This window comes from Apodemus sylvaticus, chromosome 10, assembly GCF_947179515.1.
Source record: "Apodemus sylvaticus chromosome 10, mApoSyl1.1, whole genome shotgun sequence".
NCBI lineage: Eukaryota > Metazoa > Chordata > Mammalia > Rodentia > Muridae > Apodemus > Apodemus sylvaticus.
In genome coordinates, this window is record NC_067481.1 from 91016410 (window position 1) to 91040602 (window position 24193).

General features: G+C 45.1%; 2 protein-coding genes across 2 annotated transcripts in view; one reads left to right on the forward strand and one right to left on the reverse strand.

Moving 5' to 3' along the window:
• The window catches only part of Dock2 (dedicator of cytokinesis 2), a 411802-nt gene that overhangs the window by 213727 nt on the left and 173882 nt on the right, over window positions 1–24193 (forward strand). The window lies entirely within an intron of this gene.
• Insyn2b (inhibitory synaptic factor family member 2B) lies at window positions 985–22331 on the reverse strand. The gene is made up of 3 exons (XM_052194850.1): window positions 19781–22331; window positions 18636–18710; window positions 985–3867 (listed from the first exon to the last, which is right to left on the reverse strand). Exons 1-3 carry the CDS (start codon window positions 21124–21126, stop codon window positions 3681–3683), a joined length of 1608 nt encoding a protein of 535 aa, XP_052050810.1. The 5' UTR covers window positions 21127–22331; the 3' UTR covers window positions 985–3680.

Genomic DNA, 24193 nt, shown 5'->3' on the forward strand with positions numbered 1-24193 from the left:
TGAGCAAAGGAATGAATGTGTATTTACTGGGTGCCTGTTATGCACCCTCCACTGTGTTTAGAGCTCCCTTCGGTTAATTGCCAGATGTCGTCTTAGGATCAGGGGTTTCTAGTTCATCAGACCCAAGCTAAGAAGCTCAGCTGTCGGGGTCACTGAGGAAAGCTGTTAAAGCTAAGACTTCTGATTCCATGTCTGTGGTGTTACTTTGATTGTTACCTCTAAGAGAGAGAGGCTCATCCTCCAGACAGAAACAAGGCCTCAGTAATATAGCAGCTCAAACCCTGACTTATGCCAGGGGAAAATTCTTTTCAATTCTCTCTCTCTCTCTCTCTCTCTCTCTCTCTCTCTCTCTCTCTCTCTCTCTCTCCATCTCTCTCTCTCTCCATCTCTCTCTCTCTCCTCTCTCTCTCTCTCTCCTTCTGACTAGTTGAAAAGAAAGCGAGTTTGGTGTTAACATGCTATTAGAATACATATATCTTTTCTACAAATGAACTGGTCTCAGACTTAGATGGCTCAACCTTCAAAAGCAGTTGCTCATTTGAATCTAAGCAAACTATTATCTCCTGTTCAAATTTTGGAATGTAATACTAATTTTCCCAGTATTGATGATGCAAAGATATCTTTAAAGGAAAACCATTCATCAGAAAATAATTAAAGAGAAATATGAACCAAGCTAGTCAGGTGTCAGTGCATAAAGTTGAAACATGGTTGAGTTGTGTGCCCCCTTGAAAGCAGCTAGGAATGGTTCCTTGGTACAGGTCACCTCCCCTATGGTCAGGACACAAGGCTCCTGTGATTGGTGTCACAGACATTTCTGGGTCTCTTCTTGTTGGTAAACAAATAAGTATTGTAACTATCTTTGTCTTTGGACTGCTACGTCTTTTACTTGAGTTAAAATTTCATAACTCAACTCAACCCAAGCTAATAACCGAGTCTTAAGACCTAGGAAAAATATTTAAGTTTATTGCAAAAGATAATATCCCATTTAAAACAGTTTAGAAATTTACAAAACCGTACAGTGATACATTGTCTTCAAGAAGGCGCTCTACAGATGAGCTGGCATTAAGTTCCAAGGATACCAAGTGTTTCAACTATAGAGGGAGCAGCTACATTAAACCCCTGCAATTTAAACAGACCCTTCAGTCCTTTCTCCTTCCATTTCATAAAAGTAATTTTTGCTAAATGAATCTCTTTTCATAAAACCATATAACCTCAAGTATAACATTTCTGTAGAATAACATATTACATACTATTTTACAAAAAAAGCATTGCTACTCGACTCGAGTAACAGATTATAGAGTTTTGGTATATATGAGCATGTTTTTTATTTAATGTAGTGATGACCCTTTCTGTTCAGCAGGCTGGTATTTATCAATCCTTTTCCCCATACTGATGTTCAGGATTCAATTACCGGAAGGAACCTTCTATCCAGGTATAGATTGGTGTGGCCTAAGCAATGTGATGTGGTGTTGTGCTTTGGTATAAAATCACATGGCCTTGGGGGATTTTCTCTCAGGGAATGTTAACATTTTTCAGTTCTAATTTCATCTCATTCAGTTCTGAGTTTATGCAAGGTCCCTAACTCGCCATGTATGTGTGAAGATAAGAGCTACCGCAGACAGCTCATTTCTTTAGGCTAACCAGTACAAATGCTGCAGTTAGCTCTCAGCTGCACTCCCCCACTGTTAGGAGGTATACAGAACTTAGAAATCAGGGGGCGTAGTCATTCTTCTGCCCAGTCAAGAAAGGACACAATTACACCATTTTCTCCAGGTCAATGGAACAGGCTATTCTATTTCCTGGATCTCCGAGATCTAAGTGTAAGAATATTTTTTGTTCCATCCTCATATTCTGGAATATAAATTCATTTGAAACTAGTGTATGCAAAACAAATTAAAATGGAAGCCCCGCTACAAGATAAAAATTATATAAGAGATTCCCAAATGAGTTTGCTTTATTGGATTATCCTCCGCACTGTTTTTTTCCATTGCTGGGACCAACTGAGAGTTGAGCGTGGGGATACAGAAAGAAAGATCTGTGGCTTTTGGCCAATGGTAACATATCTAATGAAAATGTGGTTTCTTAAGCATGGCAAGTATATTCATCTTAATTCTAACTTGACATTCTATATTCTGGTCTCACTTTGTGGGTTTAAACATTACACTAGAAACAGAGAGAGAACATCTCAAATGACATCCCAAGACTTAAATAGTGCAAGCCCAGATTCCTTGCCAAGTTTCCTTCACTCTCCCTAAAATAGCTTTTGCACCGAAGCACTGTGACAAGGGAGGTGACATTGTTGGGGTGGTTTGCTCAGTTAGTCTCAATTGGCAGTGGGGTGTGCACACCCCATGTGCACAGCACAGACTCACTCAGACACCGGGTCTTTGGCAAGGGGGCGGTTATAAAATGCTTCCTTTGCTTAGGTGTGGCTCACATTTCTGGCAGTGTCAGTCCAATCACAGGCTGGCAGAACATTGAACTTAATGCAGAGACACTCAAGCCTTGCCTCCCAGTCAGCCCGAGTATGTAGCAATTACTTAATCACACTGTTTTAGGAGTTCACTTGGCATACAAGCTTGACCGGACATTCATGAGTGGAGGTCTTGTCAGCAGAATGAACTAGACCTCTAGGACCTCAAACTTTGTGGAAGAAGGAGCTTCCATCCTCATTCTCAGTCCCATTTCTTCCTAGATCAGGTGACCGTAACCTGGTCACCCGGAAAGGTAACTGCAGAGTAACATGTTTGGGCCTACCTATATGGTTGTCACAAGGATGCATGGATGAGAAAGCAATGCTATATTGTAGGTAATCCTTGTTAACGTCACTTGATAAGATATACTGACATACAAGTCGCTGGGTCTTAAGACCCTTAATATTACTGGTAAATGAACTGTAACAGGTAAATGACCCTAATTTTAAAACCTCTCTCAATTACTCGCCACTGGGCACACAGAGACATATGATAATTAAGAGACCCCAGAAAGACTACAGCTATGAAAGTCACCTGAGTTCCAGTCACATAAATCACACAACAGGTGCCTAATATGCATGGGCAACCTTACTCTGCCACACCCCGCCAACCCCATACTTTACAAGAAGACAGCCACTCGATTTGAAATCTAAGGGCTCGTTGAAAGAGGACTACTTAATACATTCAGGGTGATCTGGCATTGTTAGGTTCTGCTCGCTTCTGTTGTGCTTTTTGTACAGTAAATCCTAGAACCCTGCCAGCTTAGTGTGTGATGTTTTCTAGGATACTTGCTCATAACCGTCCTCTCCCTGTAGAACACAGCACAGACCTATTTCTGTACCTTTGGGGTTGATCCCCAGGGCAGGAAGGAAATGCTCGCTACTAGGAAGTGGTGGGGAGTGAGTGCAGTGCACAGATTAGCTTATGGTGGGAATCTGAGCTTAGCAGATGAGGGTGTAGCCTGGCTGTGAGGGACAGGCAGCTCCGCAACAAGTGGCCACGCAAGAGTCCACAAAATCCTCTGCGAGCCGCGGCAACACACTCAGGTGAGGTTGGTGACCAGGTGTCCAGTGGTGTACCAGCTCTGAGGCACTCCTGTATCACAGGTCAAGGGGATCTCAGCCTGAGCATTTGCAGAGGATTGGGGTGGGGGACCTTGAGGAGATTTCCCCATCTCAGGAAGGAATGCTGGGAGCCCCAATCTTCTCATATCCACCAGAAGCATTTCTTCCTCACCTTCTTGCTCTTCCGCCGTAAGTCCTGCTTCTCAGGGACTGGGGCTTCTGCTGGGGATTTGGGTGGGGAAGGTGTTTCCTCAGCTGGCTCCACCTCCTCCAGGTTCTGAAGAACCTCATGGAACCTGCCTTCCTGCTGCCGGAAGTCATACTCTACACTGGAAGACAGAGAGGAAGGAAGAGGGTAACTTCAAAGTAACACACACAGACTTGAAAAATAACACACGCCCGTTACTGAGAACAGACAAGAGGAGGTCCTTGGGATCAACTACTAAGCCATTACAGACCAAGTGCCTTTGGAGACTTTGGGAGAGTTAAGGCATTTCCCAGACTCTCCCATTCCTCCCAATTGAATTAAATTAATACCTTTAAAGAGACCTCATTTTGTCAAGTGAATCAAGCACAAATCCTGTCGGGCATTCAGTAAATATTTGGTCTAGCTTTCCTTGCATCTCTAGTTTAGCGATCTTCATTGTTACAGTTTTGGTTAAACAGTATTCAAGGAAACTAATTCATTAACATGTAAATGATATAAAGGCACACATACTCAAACTGAGCTGAGTTTCCTCATCTGTGACGTGCAAGTAATAATGTCCCCTGAGGCTAGTGAAATCAATGTATGTGACGTGGACACGTATTTAGGACATGGTTAGCCAGAGCAGTGCCTGATATACTACAGTCCTTTTGTATATGTTAACACCCATTCCTACATTCGTGTCAGCATTAACATTAGTACCACGAATACATTATGTTCTTTGAAACGTCCCTTAGGAATATATCTTAGAGAGCGTTACATATCAGGATACCTTCCAGCATTCCTCTATACAGGGAGACTGAAATCTTCTTTTGTTGCTAGATAGTTTCTCCTTTTCCCTATTTTATATGTGTATTTGGAGTCCTTAGTATACAGTGTATTTCGTTCATACCATGTTGAGTACTACAAAGGTTTCTGAGTTAAACAGGCGGTCAGAGGGGACCAAGATGCCCAGAAGCCCAGGGAACGTAGAGTCAGCAAAGACCCTGGGCCCAAGGCAGGAGCATGATGTTCCCTCAGCCTCTTTGTGTCTGGAAAAGAGGTAATCACAGTCAGGGACTCTTGGCCTTTCTCTCTCTCTCTCTCTCTCTCTCTCCCCTCTCTCCTCTCTCTCTCTCTCTCTCTCTCTCTCCTCTCTCTCTCTCTCTCTCTCTCTCTCTCTCTCTCTCTCTCTCTCTCTCTCTCTCTCTCTCTCTCTCTCTCTCTCTCTCTCCACAGCTTCCCCTGAGCCCAGAGAACTGGATAAGGAAGAACAGGTCCTGTCAGGCAGTTCTGCCCAGTCTGTGTCCTTGACAGCTCTCTTCCCCTCCACTTTTAGGTGCATTTCAGTGCTAAGTGCTTGGTACATGTTTTCTCAGAAAGTCCACAGCTAGCACAGCTAGCATGGGAGTGTAGAAAACGGCAGCAGTAAGAGCAGAGCCTGCCCCTTGTTTAGCCGGAGGCAAGGGATGGGGAGAAACACTGTGTAAGGAAGACAAAAGACCCCCACGTTGCACAGGATGAACTGTTACTGGCAGAGTCCTTTAAGCCCAGCAAGGGCTGAAAATCAGCCATCATTTAAAGGCTTCCTGCCCCCTCCCTGTGATACCCATGTCACTTCCCAGAGCTTAAGATCAGAGTTAGCGCTACTGTAGGAGTAAATCACAGTTGTCACATGTGAGAAAGGAAGCCCCAAATGCAGCACTGTCCTGGGCATTCTGAAATGGAAGAGACAGAAGGGCAAAGTGGCCTGTCATGTAGCCAGCAGGAGGAAGTATCAATAACCTTCAGCCAGATTCTTCTCTCTGTTTCGGACATCCTTTCTCTTTCTGCTGGTTCTCTCTACAGGGACATAATCTTGGCAGGGTGACCTACATAATGGATGAAACACAGATTGTGTTTTTCAAGACATAGCTCCACAGTGCATCACCTGCAAGTCGTTCCCCTATTCTCAAGCATTAGAGTTGTACCCTGCCAAAGAAGTAGGCTTCCTACTCCCAGGATCACAGGCAAATGAAGAAAACAGGCACGTGTTCCATACACAACATACTGATTAGGCACCGCATGTTTGCCCAGACATTCAACCAAGATTCATTAAGTATTGTCCATGTGTCAGATCCTGCTCTAGACACTGAGAAAAAGTCTGGCCAGCAAGCACTGGCATTGCTTGACCAGTGGCTTTGTGTCCTTAGTAAATGATGTCTGACCTCATCAGCAGTTTGAGACCTTGTGGCCAAAGCCCATGGCTTGATAGCTCATTTGTCCCAGGCATCCAAACCCACACCTCAGAGTCCCGTTTTTCCACTGTTGCCAAGTATTGCACCCTAGTTTGTCTTGAGGGATGGAGCAACCATCTCTCAATGCCACTTGGACCTCCTTCTTCTCAGAGGAAACTTGGAAGCTGGATCCAGAGGCTGGGAACAGTCATCTCGGGCAACCACTGCATTGCACCAAGGAAGGAATATAAAGTCGTAGGCTGCCAATGCGGATTCCCAGCCTCTGTCACTGGAGGCGTGCATGCTTGGTTGGTATGGAACAGCCATATCATATTCACAGTTCTTTTAGATCCTTAATAGCCTTGCCTTACCTACTGTGGCAGAAAACTATCTTCATGATAGAGTACAAGATAGAGTCAAAGCAAATGGGTAATATCTGCTCATGCTGAGAGTGCCTGATGTCTGGCATAGAATATCCCATCCATCCACCTTTTCACTCTCTCCCCCATATATCCACCCTCCCACCCACTCATTAATCCAACTACCTACTCACATATCCATCCGTTCATCCATTCATCTACCCATTTACCCACCCAATTTCTCACCCATCAATCCATCTATCCACCCATCCACCCACCCACCCACTCTAGCACTAAATTCCAGTGAAATGGCTAGAAAGACTGGGACACCATCCCTGTGGAGCTTGATTCCCAGAATGTAAGGCAAGGGACCCAAGTATGCCTCTCACCTCTCACTTGGCCCTTCTTTCCAGGTCTCTGTCCATGGTATCTGATCACACATACACCTCTGGCTGCTTCTTTCTCCTTCTGTGTGGCGATTCTGACTGCCTAATCCAAAGCAAACTAGCAATAATGAACTGCCTGCATTTCCAAAGATTCACAAATATCTCCAAACCTATTAGAGATTATGTTTCTGGGTGAGTGTATCATGTGCCCAGAACTGGCAGGCCCAAGAAGCAAAGAACCAGAAGACAGAATGTAAACTCTGCCTCCTCTGCTCGGCTTGGCTTGCTGCCCATCCCAGAGGCTAGAGCCAAAGGCTTCTGAGTTGAGTGCTCCTGGCTGACCTTGGGTAACTCTCTTTGTTCCCCAGGATTCAACTCTATGTAGGAGTTATAATAATAACCTAGCTGGGTGGCCATGCTAATAGGAGGCCATAACAGGTGTGATTGCACTCCATGGGACCCTGACTTCGCCCACTCTGCTCTTCTTCACTGAGAGCTTTGCCTTCTTCTCTGTCTCTTGGGGACAAATGCCTCTCATCTCCTCGCAGGCACCTCCAGAGCTTCAGACACTGTATACCTTGCCCACAGTCTTGCTCTTCACTCCTTCCCTCGTGTACATTCAGGGAAGAATACATCGTTATGTTTCTATGGAAACACAGCAGGGTTCTATTATAATCACTAGGATTTAGGGAGCTGCCCCTCCCCCATGTGTCTGCCCCCACTGGTCTTGACAGTTTAAGGGGATTGAAAGTGACTTTCTTTTCAAGGCCAAGCAAATAGCAGAGTATTGAGAAGTGTGTGTGCTTTGGAAAGAAATTGATTAATGTTTTTTAGGCCAAAGCAATTTATTAACATAAAGGAAAATTGTCACTTTTCTTCTTATTCACCCTTTGACAAACTACTGTTTAGTTTAGAGAGGAGAGGGGAGGACATTTTGCTTTGGTGTCAGCTGGCTTATAGATGGGGATGGGCCGTGCCCTGCCTCCATCATCTGCCTTTCATCTCAAGGCTGAGTAGACAAGAAGAGATGGCAGCCACTAGACCATGTTCATCAACTTCCTGGAAAGAGGAATAAATGTACAGCATATTTGTTCATAAATTCTGGGCACGAACTCCTTCTTTGAGGCTTGGGTCCTGGGTCTGAGTAGAGCATTAATACACTTGTCTGCAACCTTCTTCTGTCCTTCCTCTTGTCCATCTGTCCCTGACTGCCATACTATCACCCACCATCTCTGCCCTCTATATCCCATGTAGACTCCTGAAAAGAGCACTGGGCACTGACAATCTAGTTTGGGCAGAATCCAGTGAGGAATAACTATTAGGCAAGAAGTTGTTACAATGCTGCATCCAGAAGAAGAGGCACTATGATAACCTGGATCTGTCAAAATGTGTGAAGGTCACCATCTGGGGGAATGTATGAGGTCAGGAATGCCCAGTTCCTGGGGAGACTTGGTGTCCTTGACATCTAATGATGCATCCCAGCATGCTGCCTCAGTGAATTAATAAAATAAAATATTGTGGGACAGATAACTAATCTAGCTTCCATCACCATGGTGGATGCTAAGCAGAAAAATGTTCTAGAGAGCAGAGGGAGCTCTGTGCCATGGATCACCATGGTTGCAGTTACAGTAAGGAAAAGAGATAGCTTCGTAGTTAATTTTACACACACACACACACACACACACACACACACACACACACACACATGGTTCCTATAGAAGATCTGAGTTCAGTTCCCAGGTGGGGCAACTCACAACCACCTACATAACTTCAGCGCCCTCTTCTGGCAGTCAGGGGCATCAGCACTCACATGCACATACTCCCCACCCCCAACACACACACACACATAGAAACACACACATAATTTATTAAAATAAATATTTGAAAAACTATAGGTGCATGACCAAACAACATCTCCAGGCTCTTGTGATCTTGGCTAGGTAAGCAGAAATTGGGTAAGCCAAAATGAAATAGTGTTCAGAAGAGTGAGCTTTTTTTCTCAGATTAAACATTAAGACATAAAACACTGATTTATAGAACCAAATAAAGAAAGGTGGAAGAGCTGGGTGGAGGCTCCTGGTTTTCTATAACATCTTTAGCTTTGCAGAACTTCAGGAAATCCATTCTCATTTTGTTCTCAGCATGTCCTGGGAAGATGAGAAAGTTGCTAAGCCCACTTAACTGCTAAGCAAGTTAACAAAGGGAAAAATCACACTGAGCGCTACAATCAGACCTAAACCTAGACTTTGCATCTAAGTCTGTAATTCAGGCCTTCATATATTAAAAATCTACTGTACATTAGTTGACTTAAACAACAGATAAGCATTTCTCATTGTTCTGAAGGGCTGGGAAATGCAAGAGCAAAATACCATCAGATTTGGTGTCTAGTTAGGGCCTGCTTTCTGGTTCATATATGACTGCTTTCTCCCTGTAACTCTAAATGTTAGAAAGGGCCAGCAAACTCTAGAGTCGTGTCTACAAGGACACCTGTTTCATTCCTAATCCAATCATCTCCCACTTTCAAATCGCCATGAAATGAGATGACAAAATTTAACATGTGGATTTGGGAATGCACATGTACCTAGCCCATAACACCTGCCTTCCTGGTGCCTGCTTGTTATCTTTAACAAGGGAATATCTCCATGTAAGGGTTATGTTCTGAAGAGAAGAAGCAATGAGTACCTGAACCCTGTTAGATTAGAATATGTAATGATTCAAATGTACAATAATAATGACCTTCATTTAAGGTAACCTTCCCTATCATAATTCTCACAGATAAACAATATTATCTTTATTTATCAATTGAAGAAGCTAAAGCAGTGGGGATAAATGTTCTTCCAAGGATTTGGACCATCAGTCTAATTCTAAAGATTACGAACCAGTACATACTCTGCACTGAAGAAACACAGTTTCCAGTACCCATGGAAGAGCTAGATGGGTTACAGTGTGTAGATGTGGGGTAGGGTGGAAACAAAGGCCTAGGCTTCCTGTGTGACCCCATATCTACAATCCTCTGCCAAGCCAAACTTGAGATGAGGGTGGTCCCTACACCCTAGCTGACTTTCCATCTGGCCACACCCTTTCTAGACTTCGGAGAAGCCTTGATGGTGAGCAGTATATGCAAAAAAGATGTTAACCATTAGGGGACAACTTAGATAAGTTTATACCTAGCTACCCTTAGTCTGGGTCTTGGGTTGTCTACTGATGTCCTCTCCAGTGGCCTTAGAAAGTGGTTCTCACTGCTTTGTAGAAACGAGTCCCTGTCTTTGCCTATACCAAGAGCACGCTGCACTCCACAGTGTCTCCCTGAAGACAGAACACCTTCAGATTCATCTCTGCTCCTTTCCTACCTCTCCTGGGAGCACACTGTAGTCCCTTTCCACCAAATCAAGGCACATCACCGGTGATTAGCCTCCTGCGGCTTGGGAATTGTTAAGCCTAGGGAGGGCAGTTTGCCCAAGGGAGGGCAAATCAGAGTTTGGAACATTGGGGAACAATCACAGTTTGGAAAAATAGTCTTAGTGTGCATGTCCCCAAACGCTACCACTGCTTCAAGGGGTAGTGTTTGCTAATCTTTCTCTCTGCAACTGCTTTGTTTATTATTTATAGGCTATAAGTTTGGGTGTCACAACTTAGAGCCATTTCTAACTGTCAAGAACAACCCTTCTGGGACATCTGTCTGCTGATGATCCCCAGAGGGTCACAGATGGTTCTCCAGGCACACAGAAAAATAGACAAGCTGGAAAACAACCTCCATGACAAGAAGTTTCCTAAGCTCTCTGAAAGGGTTGACTATTTCTCAGAGATGTATTAACTGATGAAGAAAGGTCATAAGGGACTAGGAGACAGGAAAGTCTTCTGCAAGTAGTGACTGAATGAAGTTTGATCCCTAGCTTAGTAGGATCTCGGGCAACTCAACCTCTCCAAAGTTCAGTTTTCTCATCTGCACAATGGGAGTAATAATCCCGATACCTGGAGTCTGAAATGAGTCATGTATGCAGTATTGATTTAGCGAAATACCTGGCTTGATTAATAGATAGTAATGATTTTTCTATGAACTGACAAAGAAGGAAAGGGACCGGGGAGTGTCACAGTGTTGTCAGTTGCGGCCTGTGTCCCCCGGCACCCTCCTGTTATGCTCAATGTGCTTGACTTTATATTTATGGTGTGTTTTACCCTCTTTAGCCATTAATGCATTAAAGCAGGCTTCACTTTTTATTGCAGATAAATTGCTGTTGCGATAAATCTTGATCCTTTCCTCTTACGCTCTTAGAGACAAGAAAAAGGGATGGAGCTACAGAGAGAGGCAGGAAGTAAGGACAAATAAATGACTTGGATATCAGCCTGTTGGCCCTTGAGAAACTATCTCCTGTACCCCAAACTTCACCACTGTCTCTCAAAGAGAGTATCCAAGCTGTGTGTGGTCAGCAGCCAGTGAAGCCAGATGGCATTCGTGGTCACACTCACACAGAGATCGTGTGGCTCAGACCGTACTGGCGTTTAATATGGGCTAGAGATGCTCCAGTGGTTTCCAGGAAGGACAGATCTGTTGCGTGCATTAGAAATATCTTTCCCTGCAGATTTCCTAGCTGTCCAGAGAAGGGGAAGGCTGCAGTTCTGTTTACCTGTCTCCATGCTGGGTGAGCTTGAGCAACGACAAAAGGAAAAAAAACACTAAATAATTTAAGAGGAGAGTCGTTTGCTAAGCCCACAGGGCTGAGGCATACTGCAGGTTCTAGAGAAATGCCTTTTCCTCTGATGACGCAATATCTTAAGCAGCAGGCGAGATGGGGGCCCAGTAGCCAAAGAGCTTAAATCATTCAAAGAAAGTCAACATTAAATCATTTAAAGAAAGGGTCCACCACACCACCATCTGCTCTCGGAGGAGGCTCTCTTTGCTCGGTAAAATGAAGCCCTCATATTTTTTTCCTGCAGGGTGCATAGCTGTGAGGCTGTGACCTGTGCCCCAGGGTGTCTCTTTGTCACTTATTGTCACCATCAAAACCAAGAGGAGAAGGCCCCTGGGAAGAGCTGACTGGGTACAAAGGGAAGCTCCTGCAGGGGGCCTCCTTTTGAATATCTGCCCAGTTCAGTTGGAAGTGTGCTTCAGATGGACTTTGCCAGTGTCGGTGGATGTCAGTCATCAAAAGTAACAGAATTGAAGCATCTAGTGGTCTGCGGAGTTTGGAGGGGTTAGGGAGGTTAGAAAAGCTTCCTGTGAGGCACTCAGCATTGTGTGCTCCTCAGCTCAGTGCTTAGGGTGATTACACCCCTCCCATGAAGAGGGACCATAGTTATGAAGGTCAGTGTTTGGTACACCCGCCTGGTCAGGTACCTGCTGTGAATCCTCTAAGATTGTGTCAGCCTTTGTGGTCTTTGCTGAGAAGCAGGCTTGGGCTTTCTTTGCTCTTACCTTTAATTACAGGAAAAATGTCAGCCTGGTTTGCCAATGGTTCCTTATCTCAGAGGAAAGACTTCAGGTGATTCCCCAAAGCAATGTGTAATGCAAGGGGAAGCCCCAGAGGCATCGGAAGACAGTCCCACTCCCAGAACAGTACTCTCTCCTTCTCTCCCCTCTACCTCCATTCTCAGGGCACCTTATTGGATGTGAGGAGGTCTGTTGAACATCTATCTAATCCTCAAATCCAAGCCAAGCAGAAGGGTAACTCAGTCTTCCAAAGATGAATTACAAGGAAGTACTAGCTTTTCTGAGCTTTTTTTTTTTTTTTTTTTGAGGGAACAATTCCATTTGTGGATAAGCTGTCCCAACATCTAGGAAATCAGGGATTTCTTCTTTTTAAGATCCCCTAATTTCGCCTCATTTGGAGGTCCTTAAACCTTAAGGACCCATGTGCTCTGGATCTGGCTTACTGGAAGTCAGAAAAAAGTGCTACGACTCCTTTTTCAATGACTGGAATCAAGAAAATTTTAAGTAAGCATCTTTCTTCTCTGCAGCCTCGATTGCTTAAATTGAGAATTGTACAAATGCCAGGTGCTGCCACAGTCCCAGCTTCTCCATGTGTAGAATGGGGGTATTTTAATGTATCCTATGTGTTACAAGTGTATGACATACACTGCATGTATGCAGTGGGGACAGGCATCTTGCCCTCTAAGTATTAGATGTTCAGGGAGTTGTAATTTTCTTACTGGTAGTTCTTCTTTATTTCTTCTCCTTAACTTTCTTCTCAGTAGAGTGGTCCTCAGCTATTGAAGTTATAAAAGTGATCAAATAAAGTCCTAGAGACTGACCTTCAATGAGACATTCAGACATTCTATATTATTACAGGTCTAATATGAAAGGCCTGGTTCCTGTTGCCTCTGATCAAATGACAAGGAATTTCATGGCTTGAAAAAACATTCATGATTTACATTCTTCTTGCTCTAGAGGAACAAAGCCCTCCATCATTCTAGGTGGAGGTGTGGACTTTCCATCTGGATGCTCTGTGAGGAGACACATTGCCTGCCTGCTCCTACCTACACACATCCTACCAGTTTGGGGGGTGCACTCATCCCTATTTATCCCCAGGATGACCTCTGTGTGACACTCAGGCCAAATCCCAAGACTTGAACTTAGTTACAGTTAAAAATGTTCCTTCTCCCAGATAAGGTCACATCCTCCCAGGGTCCAGGAATTACTATGTGGATATCTGAGGCATCTGTCCATCATCCCGGAGAGCCTGCAGCTCTAAAGCTTCAGCGATCATTAAGATTACCCAGATGTCAGAGCAAGGGTATTTTGGCCTAGGGGAGTTTTGTGGCTCTCTCCAATCAAGTCTGCCCTCCCCTCTGGAGCTGGCACAAAAGTCCTGAATGGTAATGCCAGACGGCCATGAAGAACAGGATCTCAATGTCCTGTGAAAGTGCAGCAGCTGCCTGAGTCATCTGAGGAAGATTTGATTAGGTTCCATCTCATTGAAAGTATACAGTGTTCCAAGTATTTGAAATTGACAATCCATGGGCTACATCTAGTCTTTATTTGATTCATCTCAAAGGACCTGCTATGTAGAAGTCCTTCATTCCTAATAGGAACATTTGATTATCACAAACTCCCAAGCCCCATCCAAAGTGGGGCTCCGCACAAATGGCATCAAGGACTTTATTCTGGGGAGATGCACAGAGCTGTCTCAAGCCCTTCTCTACTTTTACCTCTCACCCCTCATCAATAAAGTCGCACTTTCCTTTTGAAAGCATCAATTGTGTACTACACACTGGCTTGTGATACTTTAGGGGATTCCTGGTGTAGCAGAGGGATGAACATGCCTTTAGGGGGTCTTTTTTGTGTCTTCTTGGGAACAACTGGATTTCCTGGCAAGATAAAAAAAATGTTGATAAAGAATCGTGGTGCAAGAGTTACTCTGGAAAAGTGTGGTGACCCAGGCAGAGGACCCAGGCTGGAGCACACAGTTCTGTGGCTGGAGAGGAACTGGGGACACTGTAGGTGAAAGGCTTTAGCCTCATCTTCAAAGGAGCCTGAAAAATCAGCTAAAGGAAAGAGGAGTCAGCACAAGACTGTTCAGCATGGAAGTGAAGTTGAGCAGAGTCTACTTTCAGGTATAATTTGGCAGAGTGCAGGGAGGGATGCTCAGGATAGGACAAAAGACACCTGCTGGAAAGAGGACCAAGGCGATGCTATGAGGGGCTACTGTGGAGCTTTAGTATCCACAGGGAGATCTTTAGGTCACTGGGAGGTTATCCTTGAAGACAATTATGATCTGGAGTCCCAATCCCTCTTTGTGTCCTTGTTTGAAATGTAAGTAGGTTGCTTCACCTTTGATTTCTACTTTGCAGTAGAAATCAAAGGTGTGCTGCTATACTTGAGGCTGGAAGAAGCAACTAGGCTGCCCAAGTTTGGAATGAAACCATGAGCTAAATAATCTTTTTTCCCTTTCTATAAGTTAATTGTCAGTCCAGAAACAGGGAACTGATGGGTGTTAAGTATTACATATCAGTAGTTAGTTGAAAATCACGTGTATGTCTCTGTCATCTGTCTCTGTCTCTGTCTCTCTCTCTCTCTCTCTCTCTCTCTCTGTGTGTGTGTGTGTGTGTGTGTGTGTGTAACATACATATACCTACATAAGAAAGAAGTAAGGGAAAGTGTGACATAGGATTAAAGTGCCACTACAGGGGCTGGAAGAGACTGAGCCTGAGGGGTTGGACAGACAACCCCGAAACAATCGTTTTTCTTTTTCTCTCTTCTCCATTGCACCTTTCAGACATTCCATAGCCAGCTTCTCCGCTGACCCCCAAGCTTGCGCATTATTCCCATTTCCTAAGGAATACACTTGGATGGGAGAAGGACTTCCTCCTCCACCTCTGGGGAAAAAAGCCCTATTATTTTCCCTCAAACTCTTAGAGGCATTTTACAACTTAAATCAAGTAGATTCCCTGCCCCAACCCTGGGAGCTATATCCAGAAAAAATAAATGCATGAGCCATGGAACCAAAGTCCTCCGAAGAGGCTTAGCTGGCTATTTTTAGAGTGAGTGTGACCATGATGTGGCTGGAGGAGTGGGGGGCGGGGTGAAGAGAGGAGGAGGCATGTGTCTCCCAGAAGAAAAGAGGGACTGAACTGTTTCCTAAACTTCAGTAAGAGATTTGCCTCCTCTCTGGACACACACACACACACACACACACACACACACACAGGTCTTGAACTTGCTGCAATCCCCCTGCCTCTGCCTACCAAGTGCTGGGAAAACAGGAGTGTCCTGCTGCACTTTGATATTCTTGTGGGTTTTTTTGAGTCTCCCATGCTCACATTTTTTTACTTAACCTTTTCTGTTCCAAATCAGCCTACGTTTAAAATTTGAACAAGTATACAAACGAAGCATGGTAATTTTAGAAAGGGGGACCTGTATCACTCCTCATGAATATTTAAGAGGATTAGTTTTTTAAAAGTTAAAGGCTTCAGCAGAAACGCTTAAAATTACTACAATCTGGCCAGCTACTGTTGCTTGCCCATGGCTATGAACCTGAGATCTGTTCCCTCGTTGCAAAGAAATATGATAAGCAAGAGTGGGGAAGGGTTGAAAGAAGCTGTGGCAAGGAGCACAGCTTTTTCCCTCCTAGGTAATCAGAAGGATTGAAATGAAATTGAAAAGAGAACACGTTTCTCACTAAGTAATTCTGTGTTACTTATTCTTGGGAAGCACCAGTAGCATTCATGCAACCCTTTGGGTAAAATGACCTGGGATTAAAGCTAAGGAAAGTGAATGGAAACTGAACAGGCTAGAAGCAGCTTAAGCTGGGTTAGAGCCAATTTCCACCCCTCCCCCTGAGAGTTTAGTTAGAAAAAAAACCATATGAACAGTGCTGAGGACATCGCTAAGTTGTCCTGTGCTTGCCTGGTACAGTAAAGCCCTATGTCTAATCCCCAGAACTGCAAAACAACAGCCCCTGACCCTGCAAAAAAACAAAAACAAAAAACAAAAAAACAAAAAAAAACAAAACAAAGCAAACAAACAAAGAGCCACAAATCCCAACAAAACAAACCAAAACAAAAACTCACACAAAAAGAAAAACCCAAGACAACAATCACACTACTACCACCACCCCCCAAATGTTGAAGTCATTCTCCTTGGTATATTGAATCTCTGGAAGCTCAGAAGAGCCATGCCTGGGTTATTGGGGCATCAGATTGATGCTGTGCTCCTTGATGATTTATCTAAGAGATTCCTGGCAAGAGAAGGAAGCCAAGGTGGCTTGGAGGGTCAGACAGAAGGAGCTGCTTAGAACCGGTGACCTCAGTGTTTTGACAGGAGCAGGAAGCGTAGCCACAGCCCATGGCTGAGGAGGTGAGGCCTGTGGGCAACACCACTTAGCAAGCCTTATGTGTTGCTAACTTAGCAGCCTCTCCAGGGAAGGGAAGCTAGTGAGCAATCCATCAAGTACCATGTGCTTTATGCACAGTGACGGGCGCCGGACCCATCCGTCATCAGGGAGAGAGGCCACAGCCTGCGGACGAGTGTTTCACATCACTAGCTCATCAGCTTCGAAGATCTGACTTTCCAGGACACAACACAAGTTTGAAGTCATTTGAATTTTTTTTTTCTTAAATGACAACCCTCATCTCACTGTTGCCATGACAGGATGCTGTTCTGATCTTTCTGCTTTCATCAAATTAATTGCCCGTTCCTTCGCAGTGGCTTAGAAGCAAGGATACAGGTTGTGTCTGAGATGACAGTCTGGCTTTGAATGACAACAGGGGCTGCATGTTGTGAGGGTCAGATACAAACAACCCGTGCTGAGGTGGCATGGGAGGAGAACATGGAGGTCTGCTGGGCCAGCCGGGATGTTTGAAGGAAGGGTTAGAAAAACGCAAACATTCTCAGACTCTGGAAGGTCGCAGTTTAACCAAATATTGTCACTGTTAATTCAGCTTAGAATAACATAATGTCAGAACTGTAAGGCACCACTGGGACCATCTAATTAAAGCGACTCATTTCTCCAATAAGGAAACTCAGAAGCCAGAAATGACTTGCTCAGGGGAAGGTCATGAAATTCGTATTAGACTGGAAAATAACTACGTGCCCTTTTTACTAACATAGGCCAAATATTTTAAAAATGGAAATAATAGATAAAACATAACCTGAGTATTTGAAGGAAGACTGTCTAAAATGTAGACATTAGTCCAAATCAACTCTTCCTGCTTCTGATGAATAGGTTTTTTTTTTTAATCCCACTTTTGTCTAGACACGTAATAATTTTTTGTTCCCTTAGTGATGTGGAAATTTGCTTAAGACGGGAGATTAAAAATAAAGGGCAGCAACTGATGAGACTTCCTGTTTCATTCTCCAGAGCCGCAGGCCTTTCTTGAGAGTCCTCTTTTGGGGGAGGTAAGGAGGGGCTTTTGCTTTGAGATGTGAAGGTGTGCTTTTAGCTTTGGGGGTGCTTTGTAAGTAGTCTAGAGTTTCCCGTTATTTGTAGGTATGTGGTCTTCCATGTAGGGAGCCAACAGGTCACTAAGAACATGCTCAGGATCCTCCTTACTGGCTGGTGTTCAGGTACACAGTGCTCATTAGGTTGAGATCTCAAGCTACTGGGGAGGAAGGAGCAGCTCTGAGAGAACACAGGCAGCCCTGGGAGCAGTGGTTTGCTCAGGCCCTTGCTCTCTCTTCAAAGAGAAATGTCATGCAGAGAAAAAAGAAAAGAAAGCCTAGCCTTTTGTCAGACAAAATTAGAGGTCATCAACTAAAATGAGTGCTCTGGCTGTATTTCCACTGTGCTGCCAGGTGGGTTTCCACCAAAGGGACACCAATCTTTCTAGTCATAGCAGCAGTGAGCTGAAGTGTGTGTGCAGAAGTTTGCAGTCTCCATGGGCACTCACGGACATTGTGACAGTTGTTTTCCTAGCCAGTCTGAATAGAGGTCATTGTCCCCATTCCACATATAAGGAAACCGAGGCATATCAGATTTGGAAATTGAAACACAGTTCTAATAATTGTCTTTACTGCAGCCTTGCCTTTTACTGGGAAGAAATGGTCTATTTATCAGTGCTCACAAAGTGCTCACATAAGAGATGTGATTTAGGAGATTCAGTGAAGAGAAGAGACATGGTAACTAGGAGTAGGAAGATCTGGATTTGAGTCCCGATTCTGGCCTCTTCTGCTCTCCAGATATTCTGCATGAATTGGGCAAACCTCTTAACTTCCTGAACCTCCTGCCAAGTAACTGAGGTGAGATGCAGATGTTCATGTAGCGGTGATAGGCACCTGCTCCAACTCAGGGTTACCTATTGCATCAGAGGATTTGCTCCTAGACCCTTTGGATAAGAAATGAAAACACTCCCTCCCTTGGAACCAAGTAAAAACATTGCACAAACACCTTCTGTTTAATAGGCTCAGGTGCTTGTCTCTGCCTTTCCCGGCTCTCTATTCTTAAGACAGTTTGCTACTGTGTTCTGTGGACCGGAGGCATCCCGCTCCGCAGAGCAGGTCACTGTGTGGACTGGTACCTGTATATGATGCACGCTGTGTTCTGGCAGGTGCTGCAGTTGTTCAGATCTTGGCCAGTCCGATAAAAGTTCCGCCTAGAAGAGAACACGTTCAGGATAAACGCATAGGCAAAAGCCATGTGAGACACACATTCTACCAACTCACCATAGTCCCCAAAGCTCAGCATTCACGGTGCCCCCGAGATACTTGAAGATACAAGGAAATGGTGGCTGCAGGGATGGCAATGGAATCTCCCATTCCTGGGATATGCTTAATGGATTTCAATGGTCATGTGCTTTTCCTGCTTATGGTCCTGAAAGGAACTTCGCAAGTCAGTAGCAGATTAATATGGAGATTCCTGATCCCTGTGCTTGGTGGTTCCCTGTCATCACAGTCTCCTGTGGTCCAGGTTGGTTCTTAGTAGCCACTGCCAGCTGGTTGCTTTCCTTCCAACCCTGTTTGATGAGCTTCAACCCTTGCTTTTTGGTTGGCATTTAGAGACTTTCTAGATGGAAGAACTGTCAACACCTCAACAAATACTGCCTGTTGCTCCATATACCAGGACTAGCCCACCCCTCGGGACAGCATGCCTCAGTGACTTCTCTCAGAACTGCAGCTCCATTGTCATGTAACTGATTGCTCAGTGGAGTGGATGCCTAGTTTGGTGGGTCCCTTAAGTCTTTCATGGCAAGACACACACACACACACACACACACACACACACACAACTAAAGCAAGAGGAATGTGTGCGCTTGCTCAGAGGACAGGAAGTCCCTGCCTGTTATCATCCTCCCATCAGTTATCAACTAAACCTTCATCTTTATAAACACCATTATTTATTTATTTATTTATTTATTTATTTATTTATTTATTTATTTATTTGTTTGTTTGTTGTTTTGACCGTGGAGTTCCTTAGTCCCTTTCCCCAACCTGCTAGAAACCAAAACCAATAGTGAATTAACCATGGGAGTCTGTCCGAAGCTGCCAGGAATGAGGGTTAGCAAATTCTATATGTAGTGGGTGGGGTGGGGGGCATGGGGGTCAGGGAGCATTAGTTATCATCTAGGTAAACAACAGAGCATGATTTTTTTTTAAAAGACGTTGCTATCTCACTCTTTCCCTTCCCAGAAAATGACTTGCCTCACCATAAAGAAATTCACCTTACCCTTCAGTAAGAGCACGGGCTTTCTCCAGATCTTGAATCACATTCAATAGGACTTTAATTTTCTCTTGGTTTGAGTGCAGCGATTCCTCTACTGATTGCAGCCGGCCTTGGAGGTCACAGAGCTCTCCCTGGGCCAGGTGACTGTGATTACTCACACCTATCTCTCTGCTGCTCTGAGCTCTGGTTTCTTGCCTTGGAATCGAGGAAGGGAGGCGCTCACTTCCAGCACCAGTCTGAAGCTCTGGGGTGTCTGACTGGCTGGGGAGCTTTGTCACACGTTCCCAGCACACAGGGACAGACTTGGATGCGCTGCTACTTCTGAGTGACTCCGGGTCCTGGTGATTGTCACTCAATGCTGGGCAATCAGAAGCTCTTCCTAGGTGGGCTGGCTGGCTATGGGAGCCTAGCTCGGGCGAGCTCTGCGTCCGTGGAGGTGAGGGAACACACATCTTCTTTGACTGAGATGACAGAAGGCCAAGGTCTTTGTCATCAGGGTTGTCTTTGGGCAAAAGCGATTCGGGTGTGAGTTTCTCTGTGCCCGGGATGTTGTTGGCACTGCTATTGGTATTTGAGCAGGCGGGCACTCTTTCCAGCTCTGACGTCATCACTCTTTGCCCATCCCCTGGACACATGGAGATCAAAGCAGGTACGGAGTTGCTGTCTTCAGCTGAGCTTTCTAGGCCAAAAGCAGACTCTCTAGCTTCCCAGGTTGGACTGTGACAAATATCATCTGGAACCTGAATGGCAGCTGTTGCTTTCTCTGAGGACATCCAAGTCCCAGATTCTAAGCAGAAGCTGACTGGTCCATTGCTTTGCACCTTGGGCATCCTAGGGAGAAATGGATGGGGGATTTTGAGCCTTCGAGGCCCATCCTCAAGATGCTGAGCCAGCCTCAGGAAGGCAAGGTCAGAGGACACGATATCCTGTTCAGATAGTTTGCCGTTGACCTGAATGGCACTTGGGGATGCGGTTGGCATTTCCACCAGGGACTTGCTAGTCGTGAGTTTCTTCTTTTTGAAAACTGGGAAATGCTTCCTGAGACTGGGGGAGGTCTGGATAGAGATGCTGCGGAGTCCTCCTGCCTTGTGGGATCTGGGGAAAGACAGCGAGTAGGTGGCAGGATGGTGGTGCCTGGATGCTTGCGTCTTCCCCATTACGCCTGGGTCTTCGGGGGTTTGGGTGTTGACCTCGGTCACGCCGGTTGGATTCTTAATGTTTCCATCTTCCTTGAATCGCACTTGCTGCGATTTGCTCCTGCGGTGGTGCGGTTGTTTCACAAGCTCCACAGACTCAAGGCTGCTTCGCTTTAGGAGCACAGGCCTCACTTTCATACTTTGCTGGGCCATGGAGCCTCACTGAGAAGAAGAAACGCACACTTGTCCTGGGCACATCCCCCTTAGGTCTTTAGAGCAGTGTCTAATGATAGAGACAAGGAGGATGGCCAAGCAGGGTGTAGTGGTTCTCTCCTCTTAATACAGGAAGCCCTGCCGGCCATTCCCAGCCTGACTGGTCTACTTAGGAGCTGTCTGGATTGCTCCCCACCGCAGTTGAAATATTATGCCACTGTAATCATAAGCACTGAACAGATCATCAGTGAGTTAGGCTAATTATGAAACATCTGACCTATCAAGAGAACTGATGGGCTCATCTATTCCAAGGAGCAGTTCTGGTCCTAGAAGTTCCCTGTCTTGCGCAAAAAGACAGTAAATGTACCATTTGGTGAATTGTGCCACACTTGGAATGTGCGAACTCCAAGAGGAACCTGTTATGTCTGGACCATATGGCTGTTTTCCCCAGAGCATCGAATCTCAGTGCAAGGCTATGAGAACCTTAAACACATCTTCTTGCCGTAGCACGTAACTAGGCAGAGTAAGAGATAACCTGGGGCTCTCCTGCTTTGACGGTACATGATGTTCCTAAGGGAACGTCTCCACTTATGTCAATCAGAAATTTTTCCACTGGGGCCATTGTTTTCTTCCATGCCGCTTCTCTGTGTTTCAGTGAGGGAAACTTAACTCCTTAAATAATCTCACAAAACCAAGAAAGGGGTGACTAGGGCAGAGTGGAGGCATGGGGAGGCTCAGAGAGCTGGGCTCCGTGTTGCAGTCTTGGTTGAAATCCACATATGGTGAGTGAGCCACATATGCAGCCCTTCTTTGGAGGTGTTCAGCTGGGAACCACCATCATTGCATTGGTGGGGCCAGCGTTGGAGACCTGACAGCCTTTATGAGCGGTGAGGAAGTGCCTGCAAAGGGAGAAACCACAGTCACCAAGGTCTAACCTCTCAGCTAAGTTTCCCTTGAGTGAGAGTTGAGGATTCAGCTCCACATTACTGCCGTCTCTCAATCCCCATAGTAAGCAAAGTGTCCTCAGGGGCAGGGCCTCCAAACAAAATGCCTGTCTACTTAAATCAATTCCTCTCCCTTCAGTCACCAACCAGACAACTCCATCTACGAACACCCACCTCAAATAGCACATCTTTAAGGAGCCAGGACTTCCTCCTTAGCTCTATCCCTAATTCTAGAACACATCGGGTCTTCTGTCTGAGATTACCATTAGTTTTTGTCAAGTGTTCATGCCACTTATTTTTTAGATAAACCCAGAGAAACAGATATAGTCCTTCCATAGATGACTGGTTAAGCAAGCCATGTGACATCCAACATGTGAAATACTACTCCACAATAAAGAAGAAGGAAATATTGGCATACATCACCCAGAAGGAGTAGTAAAAACAAGACCATTTCAAAAGATTGCTTTGCTTGATTCCAATTGCGCAAGCTTCTTGAAATTAAAGCAGACTTTTAATAGACAGTGTATATTAATGACTGCCAGAGAGTTGGAATGAGGGAAAGTGGCTATGGCTATAAAGTGATATCACAAGAGGTCTCTACCATCACGTCCTTTAGGAGACAAGTCCAGCCGGTGTTACATAATCATCTGTATGCACACTTACTCAATGTGTATTGCGCATTGCTCTATGACTAGAGAGGATGTAGCCAGAGCTCTTGTATTCTGTGCTCGGGTTTCCAGCCCTCCTCTGTCCTCCCTGTAGGTGCTTAATGAACATGTGCTGAAAGGGTGGATGGCTGTGTGAAGGGCAGGTTCACAGGAAGCAGAGGGGAGCCCAGGCACAGGCAGGGCGGGCAGAGGCCCTGAGTGCCCTGCAGGGACAAGAGAACCCATGGCTTCTCCCAGCTATGACTGACATTTACTTAAGGACACACTTCTTCTCTAACGTCTTCATTTTTTATTGCTTTCAAGGAGATAAATGTGCACAAAATTCTCCGAGGAGCCTGTTCCTCGCAAGAATAACAACCACCATTTATTGAATACTTATTTTTACCATGCTGAGGGCTTTCTACGCATTAATCATAACAACTCCCATTTATGGAGTAGCCACTAATGTGACAGGTGCAGTGCCTGGCACCTTGTAAGTCTGAACTCGTTTGTGCATCACAAAACCCCTACACACATAGGTTCTGTTTCTTCCATTTTACAGTTGAGGACATTGAGGCTTAGGAAGGTTCAGCAGCATGTCTAATGATAAACAGCTAGTGGTGGAGCTAGGATCTGACCCAACACTGTGTCTCCCAACTTTGACTCTTTAATACTGCCCCCACTCTCTTTCCAGAATCATCTCATTTAATCCTTGCATGATGATCCTTACATCCTTGAATGATGGATGGGGTATCATCCCAACTGATGAGAAAACCCAAGGCTCACCGGAGGTCACAGAGATGCTATTTGAATCTGAGTAGCTGCAGTTTCAAGTCAGGAAGCTTTGGCTCTGTCCTCCTGGTATCTGCCTGGTGTGTGGACAAATGCTGGCAGTGGTGTGAAAAATTGCTCTAGGTATGAGAGGTGTGAGGGACTGTCCTAACCTAGCCTTGTCAGAACAAAGCAAGCCTGAGAGATGTGGAGTAATGTGTGTTTCTAAGCCTGCCAGGGTCTACCAAGAGATCTTGGAAGAAAGTAACAAATGCATCGCCCTTCTCAGCACTTGGGGATCTAGAAAGATCCTGGGGATCAGCATATGTATGGCTGGTCCCAAAAAGGATTAAAGTCTATTTGAGATGCTGCCACAAAGCTTTTGAAACTAACCACCTTCCTACGCTAAGTGTACCTTAGAGCCTATTTCTTACTCACTGAATGATTTCCTTTTTTGTTATCTGTAAAATGATCTGACATCTAGCAGCAACTCACTCTCGTGATAAGTTCATGAGATGACACTGGCAAGTAGCTAAGCTCACAGCCAGGCAGACAGGAAGTGGCCAGCAGGAACAGGAAGTCTTCTTCCCCTTGCTGGCATTACTTGCTTGCTACCATGTCTTGTTGAGGATGCCAGGGTCTGTGTAACTGTGCATGTTTGCAGGGAGAGAGAATGTAGCTTGCAGCCAGCCATATCTGCAAGAC